General features: G+C 38.8%; 1 protein-coding gene across 1 annotated transcript in view; it reads right to left on the minus strand.

The window, feature by feature from the left end:
• Positions 1–21,446, minus strand: part of MOCOS (molybdenum cofactor sulfurase) — a 234,720-nt gene that overhangs the window by 38,554 nt on the left and 174,720 nt on the right. Inside the window, exon 6 of the mRNA XM_065052850.1 lies at positions 14,129–14,328. Within this exon, the coding sequence (XP_064908922.1) occupies positions 14,129–14,328 (200 nt within the window). The remainder of the gene's footprint in view (positions 1–14,128; positions 14,329–21,446) is intronic.

The following is a 21,446-nucleotide window of genomic DNA, read 5'->3' on the forward strand; positions in this document are numbered from 1 at the left end:
GCTTTATGTTGATTTCAAAAAGCAACAACAACAGCTGGTAAGGTTGGCTGAACAGGTACAGCTAATGCTGCTTATTTCCTTTGCAATAAATGATGAACATTCCTGGTCAGGACTGGGAGAGAGTCAGATGATCAGAAAGGTGGCATGAAACCTGGCACATCTCTATCACAGATTTCCACAACAATCTTGCACAAGCTGCACTAATCTCTTTGCACTTTTTCTTCTCTTCTGCAAAACGGAGTGCTGTGGGCTCTGGGAACAACCCTGCTGAAGGCTGAGAGGACCCCAGCAGGCCAGTGACATGGTCCTCCTCGCAGGGAGCTCAGGCTCAGCTCTGCGCAGAGCGACAGTTCAGCCTAAAGGTGCAGGAATGGAGGTGTCAACCAGCTCTGACCACATTCCTGACTGTGAGCTCATGCCTTGTCTGCCTGAGGTATCAACTCAGCTTTGCTTGATCTCTGCTGGTTTTGCTTTTTTTAAAGTAAGTTTTCTTTGTACAGGATAATAGCCCAATATCTGTAGCAAATCCTTCCTGGTATAACTCAGTTTATCTTCTGTCTCCTATCTTCTGACATCATCAGTCTTCTGATGTCCGTCTATCTTCTGATGCTTTTGAGTTTAACTGTGTGAGATACCAAGCACCTTTAACTTCACTATCTCAGCAGCCTGAAAAGCCAAGCCCTCTGTTAGACCTTACTCCAGGCTGAAATAATTTAACCTAAGTAGTGTTTGGCTCTGCTAAAAACTGTTCAAATAGCATTAAAGGCTGTGGGTTTTGTATGTGTCTTTGTGAGTGTGTGTGTGGTTTTGTTTTTGTTTTTGTTTTTGTTTTGTTTTGTTTTACTGTGGGACACAAGGTACTCCACACAAAAAATGTGCTGTATATAGAGGAGAAATCCTACAGAAGAAATCCTACATTATTATAATGCACAAGTTCTCAATTTCACACTTAGATTCTTCCCCATTAGTTCAGTTCAAAATGGTTCGGTTCTCAAATGGAGACACAATCAAAATAACTCCATATATCCAGACATGGAAAGCAGGGAATAGAATCAGTCCCAAGATCCCTATTCACAATTAATGCCTTGGAGAATATCCTGTGTTCAAAGCATGTTTCTCAAATCAAAGTTACAGTAAAAGGCATCTGTTGAGAAAGACTGTTGTGTCATTAGCTTTGTTTTGTCAGAAGACTTCAATCTGGGAACAGTAACATTTTCTTGACTTCTTTTTTCATTTAGATGAGAAAAGTTGTCATCCTGGCATAACATGGTTTGTCATGGTGCTAGTGACTCGTGGGTGGATCTATCGTTCTGCTAATGATGACAAGCAAGGCAAAAATCTTGACAGATACTTCACTACTGAATTTGTACACTGTTTGGGCTTATTTGCTCAGTATACAAAAAGCTTTAAAATATATAAGCATTTTATGATTTATTATTCTTTTCTGAAGAAACATAGGTGGGGCAGCCTTGCTTATCGAAGTGTATGTAGTGTCACGAAATTTCCAGGACCCAACTTCAAAGAATTGCTAACAAGATTTTTTTTTTTTAAATAATTGATTTTGTAAAATAAATTATTGTTGTTCTTTAATGAACAGTAATTTAATTCTAACCACATGACCCAATACCCTTCTCCAACAACACTTTCAATTGTGATATATATTAATCTGTACAGTAGACAAAGATTGTTGATACATTAAAAAATATAAGTGTTAGAGAAATATAGGAAAATATGGTTCAGGAGAACAGTTCAGGAGAACAAAGACATGTTATCCATAGCTTTAGTATTAATCAAACTCTGTAATCACCAATCTGATAACAAATAGAGGCCTTTGGAATGTGATGCATAATTTTCATTGCAAACAAAGACACCATGTAAAGAATCAGTGAGGGTAGCAGTGCAAATCTATCTGTCCCTTGAATACATGTTTGACTTTCCTTTGGACATATGCTTCAATTTCTTGGTGTTTAGCTTCACGCTAGTAATATGCTACTTGGGGAGTTAACTTAATCTCTCTCTGCAGTGCTACCACATAGCAAAACAAATAGAACATAAAACATCTGTTACAGTTATTTTGATGAAGAAAAGCTTATTTAAATAAAGCACATCTTTAAAATTGCCATAACAGCTATGAAGCTCAGAGTTATGAAATACAGAATGCTGCTTGCAGCTCTGTCTGTAACAGCAGCAGCTGACTTTTGGGAGCCAGGAATATGTTTGTCACTGAAGGCACAGAAACATGAATGGTACTAATGGGAAGTACACAGCTTAATGTACTCAGATTGCCAGTTTGGGTGATTCCTGGGTTTGATATTTGGAACTATTGCAGCTTGGTCTTTCAGAGCCTAAAGACTACAATTAAACTGCAAAGCACATCCAGAAATCTTGCAGCATTTTTACTGATTTCAGTCAGTGAGGACATGGTAAGTAAGCCATCACAACATCTTGGAGTCCCATCTGCCCCTCAGGACCCCTTTGCATTCGTTACTTTCTCTGAAGCTCTTTCCTGTGGGCCTGTAAGTTGCTTCATATTCCAACACTTCTGATATCAGATCATCTTGATTTTTGACACACAAAAGGTGCTTTTCACACTTCAAGTTTGCAGTCTTCAAGTTTAATAAACACACATGCATGAATTCATCTAAACCCATTTTTAAAATAGTTGCCTTCCACAGTGAGCCTTCTTTTAGTGTTGCAAGATTGACCAAATGCTCAAAGCTAGGGGTTTTTTCATAGTATTCTATCTATAAATACTATTACAGAGAGGGTTTTTTTTCCCTGGTTTTAATGCATTACTCTGCAATAGTCTCCTCTGAATATTTGGTATTTTAATTTGCACTCAGCAGCTGGACAGCTCCAAAAATAAATTTGATTCTGGCATATTCCAATTTCCCATTCTTCATCACACAGCTGCACTGGTAACTTTTCTGCCTTTGCTAAATGACTCACGTCTGCTGTCCATTCACTGCAGGGCCTCTGTGGCAGTCAGCTGAAAGGTATAAGCTATTCTTTGGCTACAGGCTCCACTGAAATAATGACACTGTAGGTAGATATATACTAAGTGACAGTAAATATTTACAAATAGCACATAGTTTTGCAGTATTTCTAATCAACTAACTCACTATTTTCACTAAGAAGGACGGATTCTTTAGGAACCCCTGCTAAAGTCATTCCACAGGATCCAATTCTGTAGTCCTTACTCAAGCAAGTACTTCTTATTTGTGCAAGTTATTTTACTGAATATCACAAGGATTATTCACATGAATAAAGGAACTTCTTATAATAGATCATGAAGTGTCCCAAAAAACCCAAAATCACATAAGTCAATATTGGCAGGTACTGTTCTTCAGGAACTGGGATTGGGACTTCTCATTATACTTTCTACAATGCTCAAATTTCAGAGCAGTTTGTTTGTCTGATGGATTTGCTCATTAGAAGAATTTCACTGCACAGAGCTGATGGCTGGTTATAAAACAGGCGTCATGACACTGTTCTCCACATCCACTGGTAAATTAATTCACTGATTCATGGCATGGAATTGGAGAGAAAATAAGCTAGTTCTTTCTGTCATCCAGCATTTGACTGTGAAATGTTGTTGCTGATGTAAGTGCATATGCATACTTAATCTTGTTTAATACAATTTAATAAGAAGTAGGTCAGAAGAAAAAAAATATATCAGCATTTGTTTCCAAATCACTTAGTAGGAGGAAGAAAGCATTTTAGCTGAGTTACAGTATACTTAGACTGGTTTAACTGTACGGTTTCCTGCAAGAGAGGCATTTTTTCCCATCCCAGGGAAAGAATTTCTATGTGGGCAGGTTCCCACTGTATTGATTAATCCGATCCTCTCCTCCTATTACGTCTTTAGTTGATGACAATGGTTTAAACTAATTGGAGAGTGGATGTAAATCTCTCTTTAGTCTACACCCATTCATCGCTCACTCTGACCAAAACCCCTTTGGTAGAAGACAGTGAAGTATTAGCCAGAGATACTGAAATGTATTGAAATTGCCAAACTCAGGTGTCCTCATAATGGAAATGCTGTCTTATCAGGAAAATTGCAGTTGATGTGATAATTTTATCTGCTGGTTTCAAAGACTGTCAAATATCAGGTAAGACTGGATGGGAGGCTGGAAACATCAGCATAATTCAGTATATGTGTGTTGCCGTTCTCAGGAATTCTCACTTAGAAGATGCCATATACATAGCAAACTGCAGGTCCTCCATGCTTAAAGGACTAACAATAATTTTATATTTCTTTCATCCAGAAGCTAGAAGATAATGTGGGGATGGAGTGGCAATAGGGAAGAGATGAAACACAGTTTTGATTGTTAATGGGCAATCTCACTGTTTTTCAACTGTTTTTTGCTTTTCTGTTGAGCCCAAGATCCAGCTCTTTGAAACTCAAAAGGCTGATGAGAAGGCTAAACACCTTGGTTTTCTTTGATTTGGCATTCAGTGAGAACGAAAATCTGGTTTGATAAAATGTCGCCAAGGAAAGGATGGATTCCAGGAAGAAAAGCAAAGCAAAGGAAGCCAAGCCCTCTGTGGCTTCCTAACTCTGACTTCAGCAGAGCATTCCCTTGTGAGTCAAAGGAAGAAGTCAGTATCTCTGCATCCCCTTGCTCACGCCAAGCTATTTCATAGGCTAAAGGCTTTGGGTCAGACTGCTGCTAGTCAGAAAGTGGAAGCCAGAGGCAAACAACACCGAGGGCTAAGCTATGGCCAGTAACAAGAAGGCTAAAAACTCATATCAAGAAGGTTAAAGAGGAATGTAGCGAACTCATACAAGTGGAAGCAACGCTTAGGAATAAAAAGGTGCAGTGCATGATACTGAAAGTCTAGTGACATCATAGATTTAATTCATGTTCCAGTCAGAATCCTCTCCACCTTTTCCTCTTTCTCTTAAATCACTTAAATCATTCTTTTTCTCTATTTATCCCTTCAAAATGGGGATAATAAACCACAGGGAGGTTGTAAGGTTGAAATCCCATGACGGACTGTGTTGAAATATTATTTTAATTACGTTCATATGGGGTCCTATACACGATTTGTATATGGTGCAAGAAGATACAAGCAAGGTAATAGAGAGGTGGAGCCAGGCTCTCTTTGTTGTCAAATAATTCAGATGGTGGACTGAAACTGGATGCTGCATGTGTTCAAAAGCATCTGATCTGCTTTTACCAAGATGAAGAAAAAAAGGAATCCAGCAGAGGCTGTCAAAAGTGCACTCGTTTCACTGCTACCATGTGGTTCCTTTTTACATTTCTCCCCTGTGTAACAAAGTCTGTAGTTTATAGCCACTGCTTGGCCCTGTTTCTAAATAGAAAATATTTAGTCTCCCTCACGCATCTGAGATTCTTTCATCCGAACCACTACAAATATCTTTCTTTCATCTTCTTTCCAGTTTCCTTAGCAACATGCAAGGACACTCCAGAGAAGCAGTGTCAGGCAACACCTTTCGTCTAGGCTTTCAGGAAATTTTCTAACCTTGACCAGCTCTGATGAGCAGTTTAATAGCAGACAATTTCAAGCATACTATCTCACATGTGTCTTTGTCCCCACCCCAAATAAGACATTACAGAAAGCAACTCAGCCTGTGCTCTGCCACTGCCTCCCCGGCAAGAAGAGAACTTCATTACCTATAACTAGGTTTGCAGTTATCACGGTGAGTCTCTCAAGCACAACATCTCCTCACACCCAGTCAGTAAACCCCTACCTGAGAGCCCCTTGATTGTAAGGGTTGTCTTTGAGTGCCCAGTGCCATGAAATCAAATATAAGCAAAGATCCAGATTGTAATGGCACTTCTGGCCAATTTGAAGCAACAAGGTGCCATTTATTGGCATGCCAGTGTGGTTTGCTGCATTGCTGTCTCCCTGCTTACCAGAAATCCACAGTGCAATTGGAAACTAATTGGAACCAAGGAAATTAGTGGATGTTCAACAGGAATCTTCACAACAATCTTTTTCTCCTTGTACTCCTGTTTGCATTCTATTGTGCTGGTCCATCTGACAGCCCTGGCTTCCTGAAACCAATGACTAAATCTATAGCTGAAATCAATAGTGAGCAATCACCCCAGCAATTTTTAGGCAGCTATTGGGAAGACGGCCAAAAATCCCATTAGGCATGTTAAGAACACTTTTCTTTTCCTGAGTCATCAAAATTAATATGAGTAGATATGCTTCTAAAAGCATTAGTGTAATGAACTAAAAGTTGTTTGACCATCTCTGCACAGACATTCTTAGCTGGAATTGACAAATGCTGGATTTCGTTTTTCTCTGCCTCGGATGAAAAAATGCTGCCCTTCTCCACCTGCAAAACTGAATGATTGTTTTACACAAAAGTAACAGATGGAAAAAACATAAAAGGATTATGGTTTGAAGAACAAAAAAAATTTCCTACTTAATAACTTTCTATGAAGATTTATTTCACATAGATTAAATAAAGTTGAAATTATACCTCACTGTTGCTTAACAGCAACTCACTTTCTCCTGGAGGGACATGGTATGAATTTCCAGACAAGTACTGATAGCTACAAGCAGACTTTGGTCAGCAGTCTGATCAAATTGACCTGGTAGCAGCTTCCTGTGCATGTGAAGTGCCTTAGCTCCTTTTTTTTCTCCACTCTCCTAATTCACATGTTGTCATTGCTCTAATTCTGTACCTATATGCCAGATGTACAGTGCACTGGAGCTAATCTACCAGTGAAACCAATAGTTCCATCTATTTCAAGAAATCTACCCACTACAGGTATTGCACAGTCCCTTCTGTCATGCAGCGACAAGTAGTGATATGAATATGTATTCAAACAGCTGTGTGTATATACAAATGTATCCGCCACTTGATATCTGAAGATTTGCCAGTATTTAATATATTTCCTCTCCACTCCTGCGAGGTTAGAATAAGTGGGGAAGACAAACGTTGTATCCCTCAAGGTGACACTGAAACACTACAGAAGGAATAGATTTCACCTGGCCATTGCCAGGTCCTGGCCACTGATCCAGGTCCAGATAAGCAATTTATTGAAATATCACTGAAGGAAAAGGAAGCTCTTAAAAGATAACTTTGTGAAACTAAAACAAAGAAAGTGTACTCACAATATGAAGGTGCTTCCAGAACTGGCTATCACCATTATGTTTAGTTAAGGAACTACTTCTATGTGCATTTCCCATCCTGCCTCACACCACTTTGTCCTGTGTTACTTCTGTTTGCAGACCTGTCCAAATGCAAACAGAATAACTTCTACCTGCTTATAGTGCGCTGTCTCTTCCCTGGTCACACCTATCCCATACAACACCACTTCAAACTGCTTGTTCAACTCTTCTCTGCCTCTCATGGCTGAAGTATCAGCTTTTTTTGCTTTCCTGCCCAAATTGGTGTATCTTTCTTTGCCCAGTCCATGTAATAACAGACTTTGGCTGCCTTGTGGGAAATTTAGGTTAATCATTAGGAAATACTTAGTGGATATAGCTAAGTTCCAGAACAAACTGCTTCTGGAGGCTGTGGAAATATTCAGGTAAAGATGATCCAGTCTTGACACACAATGATTATGGGTAAACTCTCATAGCCCATGCAGTTCTAAGATCTAATTTTCCCCCTCCATGTCTTCTCAAACCACAGGGATGAGTTTGACTTGATTGTCAAGCTGCTTCCAAGGCAATTCACTGCTACAAGATGCTTCAGATACAGAAGGATAAATAGGATTAAAAAGAAAAGACATTTCTTTTGTTTCTTGTGGAAGTCTCATTCTGGTTTTGTCCTCTTAAACTGCTAACATGTGAACACTGGCAGAAAGATGCTACCAGGGTAGAGAAGGTACCAGGGTGAGATCCTGTGTGGCTGTTCATACATCTACGTAGTCTGGGGCCACACATTCAGAATGACAGAAAATAAAAGCAGGAAAGGAAAAAAAAAATCAACAGTGGATCATTGAATTTATCCTTACATTAACTCAGGGGAGGCTGAGATAGAAGGAAAGTGGGTGGTACGGTGGGCAGATGCCATAATAAGAGCAGTCATCAAATTGCATTACAGATTTTTGCTGAAGGGACACACACTGGAAGTTATCTGCTGAGAAGCGCTGTTATTTTTTTTTCTTGAGAAATGGATGAAGAAAGACAAGTTCAAAGTCTAGACCTCCCTTCACTTTCTCTGGGTTGATGAGAGTGATGTAGGACATGCTAATGCAGGCTCCTAGACAAAACTGATCGTAATCTATCTGAGCAGGGTTCTCAGTCTTGAGAGGCAAAACTCATCCATATGCAACACTGCAGAACAGCCTTCCTTAGGCAAACCAAAATGTTTACATTCTGTCTTTGGCAGCTGATTCCTGTTATAGCAGTTTGTCTATCACACACAAGTGAGAAGTGGCAGGCAAGAAGGCTGAGACTGCTAACGGACTGGTGCTTGTTCCCTTCCTGACAGGATTTTTAGGAGGCATAGCAAGCATACGTGGACACCAAGGGAAATTTTGCAGGTGAGACAATCATGGCAATCTACTTCTGTTTAGCTTCAGGCTCCAGGCAGTGTAAAAAAGCAGAGTGGGAAAGAGATCTGGTAAAACACAAAAGAAATTATGGCAATTTTTCAAAAGATAGTTATGATGGTTTGCTCACTTTTTTGTGTTCATGCCACACAGGAGAAAAAAAAATGTCTCAGAAGACCAAAGTAAAAAATAAAAAGTTTGATAAAGGAAGTGCTATTTTTCACTGGGGGCAGAAAACACTGAACTGGAAGGTGTGGCTGGGTAAGAGCTCTCCAGGGCAGACAATTCAGGCAATGTTTTAGGCGAAATTCCTTCTGCCCATCTCTGCCTCTTACCCCTTTTGCCTCTTCCCGCTCTCAAACTGACTGTACGGAACGTGAAAGGATTACAAAATTACTCTGCAATTATCTACTGAATGTACAAAGAACATTTCACAGGTCTCTTTTCCCTATCAGAACAAAGAGGAAAACTTTAAATAATAGCACTTTGACCTTATTTGTAAGAAATTCACTTTTCTGTGTTGATGATTATTGTTTCAAATCAATGTTGTTCCCTTACAGCTGTTCCATCTCCTCTTTGGCATTCAAAACAGGCTGGAACCTCACAGGGTCATATGCAAGCTTTTGATAAAAGAGATGGCAAGGATGCAAAGTGAAGCTAAGTCGCTGCTGTCAAACAGTGCTTCAGAGATGAGCAAGGAAGGAAGGACCTGGAGATGTATAAATACATAACATTATATATGCTCTACAGATATTCACTATTAATAAATGAGCCAATGGTTATTCTCTGTGTGAACAGTCTGCAGTATTAGCTCAATATTAAGCATATACATAACCCCATTTTTGTGGCATCACAAACATCCTTTAATATCTAGGGCTAATTGCTTATTTTCCTGTTAGCCTCCCAAGGAAGCAGAAGATTGACAACCTGCTGCATTAATGTCAACTCTGCTGCTTCCATCCTGCACCACTGACTTAGCAGAGGTCCTTCGTCACTACCCCTGCACTTTCTCACCTTTCAAACTCACCAGCCTGTCATCTGTCCACACTTCATTAATAGCAAAAACTATAGTGTTGGTGAATTATCTTTTCTGACTAAACAAGTATATATGAGGAAGCTGTTTGGCATAAAGGTCATCTTTATGTCCTGGACTTGTCAAGTACTCATCATAGTTTAACCCCTGTTCATAATCAGGGCTTTTTGGTGCTGGAGTGCAAATAAACACATAACATAAAATGACAGGCGTGCTACTGCAGAGGACAAGCAGCTTGTGTGGAAAGAATACAGGTATCATCCCAAGTAATTTCAAGAACAAATTACTACCAACAGTAGTCTACAAGACAGCTTTACCGATGGAAATAATTTTCATGGGAAGTATTTGGTGCCGCTCAATGGAGGAAATTTAATGTATTTTTAGTGCTCAAAGACAAGAGGTTTATGGACATATAAAACTGTAGTAGTTTCATCCCTAGATAAAGAAATGTTTCATGAAAAATCTGAAGAAAAAACAAAGCTTTTGAGTGAGTGTTGGTGTTTGGAGCCTGAGAGTCTCTCTTCTTTAATTGTTTTAGTTACCATTTAGAGCAAAATAACTAAACCAGTAATTAAACTGTCAACTAAAACAACGATATATATAGTATATGAAGGAAGTTTATTCCAAATAAAATACTCTAAACCAGAGGTACCCTTCAATAATCACAAAGAAACATTTAAATGATAAAGTGATAGCAATTCAACTTCCATAATTATTTCACTCTCACCTTATCACTTCTTAACTTCTGAGTTTTCTATACCATATATACTGGGACAGGAGGCTGTCAAAAAGGTTTCTGTCCCTGAAAGGGCAATCGTAGTATGGTTTCACTTGTGGGTCTCACTTTAATGAAGTGTCTTTATCTGATCTTGAGTGCTGCAATGAAGGTTTTACTCAAGGATGAACCTGAGACCGTGGCTATTTCCTATTGGTGCAATTGACCCCACGTATGTAATTCAAGCATGTTTATGTTTAGTGGCACAACCTTGTTAACTCTGCTAATTAAATTCTGATAATAGTGATAGATGGATTTCAGCAATAGAAGCAGGTAGAACATTTTCCTTCCCAAATGCTACACAGATGAAAGACATAATTTCTTCCCTGCTTTCATTTTTCAGAGGCAGTGATAAATGTCATGTATTTCACTACATGCCTTTCACATCCTAAATATCTTGGACTTAGTTCAGAGTTTTGAATATCATGTAAATTATGTAAATCTTGAGGCTTAAATGTAAGCTTGGTATCCTCTGAAGACACTGTCTACTTATGAAGTCTTTCTTGCCAATCTGAACTGTTCCAAATAAACCACTCCAAACTTCATCATAATATTTTCTCTGTAATCAGTTAGTCATATTATCCTTTTCATGGTACCAAATCCTAATGTTCAGCCACACTGTGCCCTCTAATAGGCAAAGGGCACATAAAAACTGCCTGTCAGAAGGACAAACAGAAGTGGTTGAATGCCTGGTTATCAGTAATTAATTATAGATGGGATATCACAAAACTGGGGGAAGCTGTTGACAGTCTTGAGGGCAGAGAGGCCCTGCAGAGGAATCTAGGCAGATTGAAGAAGGGGGTGATCACCAACCGCATGAAGTTCAACAAGGGCAAGTGCCGGATTTTGCACCTGGGACACGGCAACCCTGGCTGTACATACAGGCTGGGGGACGAGATGCTGGAGAGCAGCTCCACAGAAAGGACTCTGGGCGATCTGGGCATTCTGGTCAATGGCAAGTTGAACATGAGCCAACAGTGTCCCTGGCAGCCAAGAGGGCCAACTGTGTCCTGGGCGTGCCAAGCACAGCATTGCCAGCCGGGCAAGGGAGGTGATTGTCCTGCTCTGCTCTGCACTGGTGCGGCCTCACCTGGAGCACTGTGTGCAGTTCTGGGTGCCACAGGATAAAAAAGATTAAGCTACTGGAGAGTGTCCAGAAGAGGGCCTGTGGAGTTGGTGAAGGGTTTAGAGGGGAAGCCATATGAGGAGTGGCTAAAGTCACTTGGTTTATTCAGCCTGGAGGAGACTAAGAGGAGACCTCATCATGTTCTACAGCTTACTCACAAGGGGAGGAGGAGGGGCAGGCACCGAACTCTTCTCTCTAGTGACCAATGCCAGAATCCAAGGGAATGGCAGGAAGATGTGCCAGGGGAGGTTTAGGTTGGACATGAGGAGAAGGTTCTTCACCCAGAGGGTGGTGGAGCACTGGGACAGGCTCCCCAGGGAGATGTCACGGCCCCAAGCCTGACAGTGTTCAAGAAGAGACTGGACAAGCCCTCAGACACATGGTGTGAACTGTGGGGTTGTCACATACAGGGACAGGAGTTGGACTCCATGATCCTGTGGGTCCATTCCAACTCAGGACATTCTACAATTCCATAAAGGAATAGGACACTCTGTCATTTCTCTTTGAATATACTAGCTGAAATACAACCTGAGTCATTAATCGGTGTCCAGTAGTAGTAGGTATGTTAGATAGAAATCTCATTCAATTTTCCCTTCATTAAAAATTCCGCAAAATGTCTTCCAGGAGCACTCTGAAACTTTGTTCTCCTAACTCCACCAGATTGCATTTGGAGACTGACTAGCGAATCCAAATGAATCTGCAGATCACAGACACAAACAAACTAGAGGACACTATTTCATTTCTAAATCATTAACAGAAGTATGGGATTTAACTTTGATACAAATAAACCTATCTTAGACATGCATACAGGTATGAAGATGAGATTATATTGTCAGTTTGATGAAGGTTAGTCTCTGCTGTATGTGTTTTCTTTGTAATAATAAAGAAGCAGCATATATTTTTCTCTCCCATAACTGCTATAAGATGTCTATGAAAGAATTTCATTCCATAAAGAAGCCAATTATGCATATATCACATGTATTATAGCTCTGGAAAAAATAGTGCTGTTGCTTATTAATTTCTAAAAGTCATTAAATTGCACATTATTTTAACTAAACAAAGTAATCTAACAAGCACTGCAGATGTGACTGGTATGCATTTCAAAACTCTATAGTTCTTCATTCTATACACCCACACCAGAAATGGCGAGAATCTGGTGAACAGCACAATCCAGATGATACAGATCAATAAAGAAGCTTTTTATGAGCAGCCATTGCACCAAACAAGCACAAAGGAGGCATAAGACTATAAAATAATTTTTTCTTTGAGGGTACAGTGAAGTTCATAAAAGTGATACAGGCAAGAGCCATTTTTATCAAGAAATCAGGGAAACCAGAAGTGCAAATAAAGATTTTGGTTTTAACCAAAGGACAGAAGCAAAATCAGAGAGTTTGCAGAGTGTTTTAGCAGCCCAGCTGTGCTAATATCTCAATTTTTTCTGAACATTGCCACACAAATTCATTCCTAAAATGTGGAATTCTTTGAAATGAAATGTGGTGACTATTTCAGACTATTTGGTAGCACAGTCCAAAAAAAGATGTATGGGAAGAAGAGCTTCTTCGGTACTATACAATTGCCCATCCCATGTTCATCAGTGTGGTAAGTGTCTTAAAAAAATAGCTGTAAAACTTCATACTGGCAGGCTAGAAAGTAACTACTTCAGTTCTGTTCTCCCTTGTGTATATATCGATCTCTTCTTGTATTGTCACAGACATGTGTCTGCATTCCCCTCCTCTCCGGCAGAGGAGTGGCGAGGAACACCTTTCGCAGCACTCCCACTCTGTCCCTAATGGTCCAGAACGATCAGCTTCCAAGAGCAACACAGCTCTGCCACTACCGCTGGCAGAAGGAGGCAGTTGCTGAGACAGATGGTGCCAGTTATTGACAGCTTTTAAAAAAAGTCAAGGTTATACTCTTGAACTTGACTTGTGGGCTTATTCAATCATCAGTCAATGAAAAACAGAAGAATTAAGCAAAACCAGAGCACTGTTTTTTCTGACTTCTGCTGATGAGCAAGTGAGCTATGTTACCCTGTGTCACCCTTGCCTACATGGTGCATGGTCATACACGATACACAGTCACACACCATTGCCTCTCTACTGAAGGTAGAAAAGCTTCATTTCATAAAGTTTCAGTATATCTGATGGATAAAGGCTAAAGAAAGCTGTTGAGAAAGGCAGCATTTAAGGACTTTTGGGGCTTGAATCTCACTCCTTACACTGACCATTCAACTTTATCCACTGCTTCCTCAGGAATATTAAAAGAAAGAGAATGCCTTCCTGGGTGACTGCAATAATCTGAGGTCATATTTCACTAGTATGTCAAAGATTCAAGGCAGTGTCTTATATCAGCTTTTCTAGGCTTGCTCTTCAATTTCCAGTTTTGAGTACTCTAGAGAAGGAAGTCAAAAAGAAGCCAAACTGCCTAGTCAGTGAATCCTTTTAAAACAGCCTGTCTGTAGAGCATTAAATCTGTAAGATATTGGCTTCGGCTATTATGTACTTTGCATTGTGCTAGCACTACTTATTGGATTCTTTCTATTGCTTTATTGCACTGTATGTAAGTATTATGCAGAGTGGCAAAGAAACAAAAACAAAACCTCAGAAGGGATCACTATGGTTAAAATATTTCCTTTAGGACAAAGAACTCACTGTGAATATGCTTAAAATATAAACACAATACTCAATAAAGGCAAGAGAAAAACATACCTGTGAAAATCCGATCACCTCTCCATTTTCATCGAGCACATTAAAATTAATGATTGGACCCTGGACATCAGGATTGCTGAAATCTGTGTCGCTGTAAATACATACTACAGGAGCCCCATTGGCATATTTTAAGGTAGACAGCACAGTATAGGTGTAGTGAGCTAATGCAAAGGTATGTTGTTTTATTTTCTCCATTCCACCTACGAAAGAAAAGTGAATGTACATGTCAGATGATTTTTCAGAATGGTGTAGCTGAGAGATAACTAGCACAAAACTCCTTCAGAAGTACTGTTGTACCAAGGATTTATCTACAATTAATCTACTGCAGAAATCTAATGTTACACTGAAATGGATTCACACGCATTACAATATTGATAGCTCCAGCTTATACATATCACAAAAATGTTCTGGCACAATTAATTTGAAAAGCAAGTTTTGCTCCAGATCTGGCTCTGGAGTTCACGGGAATGACGTATCAATTCTAGCACAGCACAGAAAGCAAATTGCTATGTCTAAGACAAAATGAAAATAATACAATTCTAAATGAAATTACAAAATAGAAGTGTTAGTCTAAATGGAATTTACTTGAATACTGAAGAAATAATCTTCCAAGCCTGATCTTCTTTTTGCAGAAGAAAAAGAAAGAAGATGTTTTGAATGCCTCATTGACTACACCCATGCAATGTATTTGCTGGGGAGCTGGGAAAAGAGAACTGCAGGACTTCCTGACAGATGGATACATCTTCTACATCTCTGCTTTCTGAGAGGAGGTTGTGTCTCTGCTAGATGTCCCTATCAAAACAGCTTCTTATTCTTGTGCTCAGAGGATATGCCATAGGATGACATCCCATAGTCACCAATGGCTTGGGGGGTATTTTGATTCTCTGCAGGAAGCTAAAATATAAGCATCAGATACAAAACCAGCCATTTCAGTCAAAGAAGAACATATGTAATCTGAAACGAAGAAGTAGGTTGTGATATTCACTGGGATAAACCACTGACAGGAGGCAAGTAACTGGGTTTGACATTAAGTATAATACGAGAAGAGGAATAACTCTAATGCTAACCTTAATTGAACAGTAATTTATCATATGGAACAGGAAAAGTACAAGTAATCTACAATGTAGAAACAGAAAACCTATGAATTTGTATCTTCCTGGAAGACAATCAGAAGATAACAACATGATCTCAAAATATTGTAAGAAACAGGGGGAGACACCTGAAGGTTAATGACATGTTTAAACCAAATCAAATCTCCACTGGAGACAGCTGGAATTTTGGCTGAAATTCCAAAGCAGTTTGTATTACAGATACTCTGCATTGCACTATGGAGGGTCTACATCATGTAGAAAAAAAAAAATTAAATGTAAAGAATAATTTCCTCAAAAGCCTCTTGAAGTAGAACAAGATCTTTCTGCCTGGGTTTTAGCCCCAGAGTATTTTCTGTAATGTTCAGTTCTTATTTGAGGTACATGAACATTTATGTAACCAAAAAGATGTTTGACGTTTTCTCTGGCTTTCTTTTTTAAAACTGCATAAGTATGAATCTCACACTTCTGTGCATATCTTTTTTGTATCTGAGTATCTGGAAACTTCCACAACCTGATATAACTGCCCGTGGACAGAAATATTATAATCTGCTTGTTGACCTTTGTGCCTTTACTCATAAAGAGACTATGTCATTTATGAATATATATAAAGGAAAAAAATGAGATATTCTTCTCTTGACAACAGAAGAATTACAGCAATTTCTGTTATTTCACTTTTCTTCAGGTTTCTATATTATGTGCTCTCTCCTTTAGATAAGCTAGGAGAGCAGACAGTAAAAGCATAGAAACAGATTAGATATAAGCTGGAAGTACATTTTTTCATGCTAAAGAACAATAAAGAGGAATGAGATATTTAATGAGATACTAAGACGCAAAGCACTTTGAAGGAATGTTGCCAGAAGCTAATCAGTACAATTTCTAGATGTTAGCTACAGTAAACTTGGCAAGCATCTGTAGAACATTTTGGTCTGAAAGATGATTTGTATTTTCAGAATATATGAGAATAAAAGACAGTGTAGTCAGAGATGTCCTAGTCATTGTTTGGTAGAACTTGAGTCTTGAAATTGTAAAAAAAAAAAGAAAAAAAAAGTTATTTCTCAGCATTTGCCAGAATGTATCTTTCTTAAGAGAAGTGACTGTTTTGCCAGCTTCTGAGATGTCTGTAATCTCCTGACTTAGAGCTTTTCCAAATTGGCAGGAATTTTTAAATGGAAGATTAAACTACTGTCCTTGTGTTTTGTTGAAGAAATCTCTTATTCAGAAATTTCAGTCTCATTCACAGCAATCATCCTGCTATCATTTCTATATTGTCTTCAGCCATTCTCTTTATAAGTTGCTTAATCACATTTCCTTGTTCATTAGTGAGAAAATGATGAGCCTCTTAATTATTTATTCTGACAAAACCAAATGTCTGCAGTTGCTTTGCTGCCCTATGACTGGAGAGCGGATGCAGCGTTGCCAGGGTCCTGTATTTTAAAGTAGCAGAATAGGTTGTGATTAGGTTTGATGTCACAGAAAATCCTGTGAAATAAATGCCAGCAATCTGAATTTTGTTCTGACAGGAAAAGAGGTATATTCAGTAAATAGTTGTGATTTATTTTTAGTTTGCTAAACAAAATTCTCTCTACTGTATCCTGCATAAATCCAGTGCTTACCTCATCTCCCTCTCTCCACTAGGGAAAGAATATGAGGAAGAGAAAATAAAAACCAGAATAAATCTTTGGTCTCCAACATGATCTAAGGATTTGTGTTATTGCATCTAGTCTCATATTTGGGGTGACAAAAATAAAAGTCATTGCTTAACTGAGCCTTTCTAAGGTAAATTAGGAGGTCATTTTCTATATTATGGTTGAATTGGTGTTTATTACCTTACTGCATTCCTGGATTTTATCTTCTCTCTATACAGAACTCTGGTTTTATGCCCAGTTCCTTAACTCTGAATACTTGGAGATTCTTCCCTAGCTGCCTGTTTGGGGATCACAGAATCACAGAATGTCAGGGATTGGAAGGGACCTCAAAAGATCATCCGGTCCAATCCCCCTGCCGGAGCAGGAACACCCAGATGAGGTTACACAGGAACATGTCCAGGCGGGTTTTGAATGTCTCCAGAGTAGGAGACTCCACAACGGCCCTGGGCAGCCTGTTCCAGCGTTCTGTCACCCTCACTGTGAAGAAGTTTCTTCTCATATTTAAGTGGAACCTCTTGTGTTCCAGTTTGAACCCATTACCCCTTGTCCTACTGTTGGTTGTCACTGAGAAGAGCCTGGCTCCATCCTCCTGACACCCTTTATATATTTATAAACATTACGGGACTCCTCAGAACAGTCTCCAGCAGACAGGGACAAAGGCGGCGTTCAGTAACTCTGCCTTCTCTGTATCTTCTGTCACCAGGGCACCCACCTCATTCATCAGTGGGCCTACATTGCCTCTGGTGTTAGTTTTATCTGACACGTATTTGAAAAAGCTCTTCCTGTTGTCCTTGACCCCTCTTGCCAGGTTTAATTCTAAGGAGGCTTCTGAGCTTTCCTAGTTGCCTCCCAACACCCTCTGACAAGTGCCTTATATTCTTCCCAAGTGGCCAGCCCCTCCTTCCATGACCTGTAAACTCTCCTTTTCCACTTGAGCTTACCCAGCAGTTCCCTGTTTAACCACACAGGTTTCCTGGCTCACTTCCTTGACTTCCTACATATCAGGATGCTCTCATCTTGTGCCTGGTAGAAGGAGTCCCTGAATACTAACCAACTATCTTGGGCCCCTTTACTTTCAAGCAGCCTTGCCCATGGGATTTCCCCCAGCAATTGATGAAAGAGGTGTCACACCTTACGCCTCTTGGAAGACTAAGATATATCTTAGAAAAATCATCAGTGCTTCATCTTCAGAAGGTGCTGGGTAGGACTCAAGTGCCCTGACTCCCTCTCACTTTATGGATTTTATTCCAAGGGAAACTCCTGCATTTCTGTGGATTAAGATGCCCTTTATTACTTTGTCCTTATGTGTGTGTTTTTGACTTTAAATTAAGCCAGACGTGATCATTTAATTAATTCTTCCCAGCACCTCATTTTATCACAATATTTGATTCCACAAGTGCCTTTTTTTTTTTTTTTCGGTGGCAAAGTTATTGAGGAGAAGAGGTTGACAAAGAAAACTTCTACTTTTCTGTAAGAACCTCCTTGGCAAAGTATTCCAGCAAACCTGTGGAGATGCTATTAAACCTCATACTGTTGATGTGTGTTTGTACACTACATCCTGACAGATTAGCATGGTTTCAGACCTACCATCCCACTTTATACTTCTATTTGGGTAGTGTTATGGAAACTGGTAATGTTCCAGTATGGAAAATCCATGGATAAATTTACTATGTCAGCTCTTCCACAGGAATGGCATGTATTCGTATGTCTCCCCATAGAGACTGTGGGACAGTTCAGTCACCTGGAAAAGGTAAGTTATCTCACATTTACAAGAGGGTTTAAACTATGTGCATTCAAACTATGCAGAATTTTTGTCACTGATTGGCTTGCCTGGTGATAATGTCTTGTATTTCTATTACTTCTGTCTTATTATCTATTTGTTATATGCAAAATAGAGTAAGATTTTATTTTTCCGGTGAATCTATCTAGTCAGAGAAATATGAGGTACACATATGTCCAAGAAGTATTCAATACAGAATGCTTTTGAGTCAGTATAGACCTGATTTTGCATTATGTAAATGGCAAACATGTAATGGCATATGATCTCCTTTTTGAAACAACCACGATTTCAGTAGCTCAAATGTTCAAATGTTAGTTCTTCCTGAAATAGCTGTAGACAGAGACAGATAGGCATATGTCAACATCTATAAAATATTCTGAATAAAGAGATTAAGATAAAGCAGAGACCGAAATTGAACCTCCAGAATGAAAGCTCTGGTGCTTAGGGGTTTCAGGCTGTACTCAGAAACCTCTGTGATCTGCATTCAAACACAGTTCTTATCTCTCTTATTATGAGGAATTAAATACTGGAGATAAGGAAGAAGAGAGACATAAATCAAATAATACAGTTATTTTTCTAACTTGCTATGAAAAAAAAAAAAAAAACCAACACAGAAATTGAGGTTTAGATGAACAAATTCTCCGTTATTTTAGTAAATCCAAACTCACATGCATCTTTGGATAAGAAAAAGATGAATGCAATGCATTATTCTTCAGCATCTCCTAACAGATAGCAATGAGGCAGAGAACTGAGGAGCTGAAATCTCAGGAAACCAATCAGCAGGGAATGAAACCAAGATGTAGCCACCTTTTAATAAATCTCAAACAAGACAGATATTGCCATGTGGAACCTGTGACTAATGTGCTAACGAAGCCATGGAACCTGTAAATCCTAACAAACATTTGGACTCCTTCCTCCACTTCCTCCAACAGGCATACAAGAAGATTAATTTCTTGGCTTTTTTTGGTGTTCTTTTATGCATAGAACTAAACGTCTCTGACTGAAGTCTGTCACCTACTTAGTGTTATTCTCCCTAAGAACACCTCTTGAGGATGAACTTAGTAGTGATAGCTTCATATATCTCCTTTGCAAATTTGAGTGCTTTGGCTTAAAACCACATTTAAAAATGTATTCTAACCACGGCTACATTTTTTTAGCAATCCTGCTTCAAACAAAATATTATGAACACAAAAATGAAATATTCATATGATGATCCAACCCTCTGCCCCCAAAGTGCAACCCTGAAATGTTATAAATACAGTACTATAAGAGCAAATAATGAAAATATAATCAGCTTAGTAAGATACCTTGATCACTTGTCCCCTTGCAAGACCTCTACATTCATAAATAAAAATATTAAATATATACATTCCTGGTGTAGTTTTTATTTTATTTTATTTTCCCCCTAAATGATGACAGCAGCTGTCCTAAGTCAGACCAAATCTAGATACAGCCTGTCACCCAGACTGAGGAGTAGCAAATGCCTAGAGGAAAAATGTATGAAAAAATTATGTAATTTTTAAGTGGTTACAATTGATACTTTAATGATAAAATAAACAGAATATAAATCAAAAATACATGAAAATGATCTTACAGGATGGCTAACAGCAACAAAGCATTATTTTTAAATACAGAATTAAGGGTATAAGAGCCCATGATGGAACTTAAGCATTAAAGTTAATGCATTAACACTTCCTTGGAGTCAACAGAAAGGAGCTCTTCTAATGCAATACCATTCCAATATTGGTCATAATCATTAGCAAATCTAGTTCATTAAAACTCAACATAAAACACTGTAACTGGCTTATCAGCAAATTCATAAAACCATCCATCATCCACACTCACAGAAAATTCATATGGCAAGGACAGATTGCAAACCCATTTATTCACACTGACTCACATGAACAGTCCAATCAACTTGTTCTATAAAACACATGTAATAAAAATTGATTTGGGGACCACAAAGTGGGGTGGACCGTGACCCTTTCTGCAACTGAAGTGACTGCATTTGTGAGCAAGAAAGGAAAAATCCATGTCCCCTGATTTCATTTGTACTTCCAAAAAAATAATGCCTTGCCATGCATAGACTAAAGCAGCCTTCTTTCTGAAGTTAACAAAAAGAATTACATAGAAAGGAAATTTCAGTTATGAAACTAGGTAATCTATTTTCTTTTGTTGAAAAGCAAACAGTTTAGTTTGAAAGTACATAATTAAGTTGCAAGAGTCCATCTCACACGATCAATGTCCAGGTTGAAACTATAGATGGACCCTTGCAACTTATTTGTGTACTTTCTGTATGTCCAAAGTGGAGAGCCACGTTACACTCTCAACATGACTAAATCCATGCAGAATTAAATGGGTAATAGGGGGACCTTTTACTTGCTCAACACTAATTATTTGCATAATAGCTCAAATCCTTTTATTCTTCTCCTTCTCTTGCACCATCTCAATGGTATAAGACTGTGGGAAGCAACTACTTAATCCTCTATTCAAAATGTTATACCAAAACCAAACATGAAACACATATTCTTTGTTTATCTTAATGAACAGAAGGCTCTTTGATGCCCCATCTCCCACATCTTTACAGAAGCTAATTCAAGCTCTGTTTTCACACAGTGAGGGAAGTTAGAAGCCTTTGTTCTGAATAAAATGAGCAGCAGATTCTGAATGCAGCAGCTCCTAATTTTCAAAAATTGTAATGAGGAACACTCTGCCATTTTTTTTTAATTTCTTGAGAGTAGTGTAAGAGAGAGGAAGTTGTACATGCCAACTGGCTGACTCACTTTTAGTATAACTCTTTT

Source organism: Columba livia, chromosome 2, assembly GCF_036013475.1.
Source record: "Columba livia isolate bColLiv1 breed racing homer chromosome 2, bColLiv1.pat.W.v2, whole genome shotgun sequence".
Lineage (NCBI taxonomy): Eukaryota > Metazoa > Chordata > Aves > Columbiformes > Columbidae > Columba > Columba livia.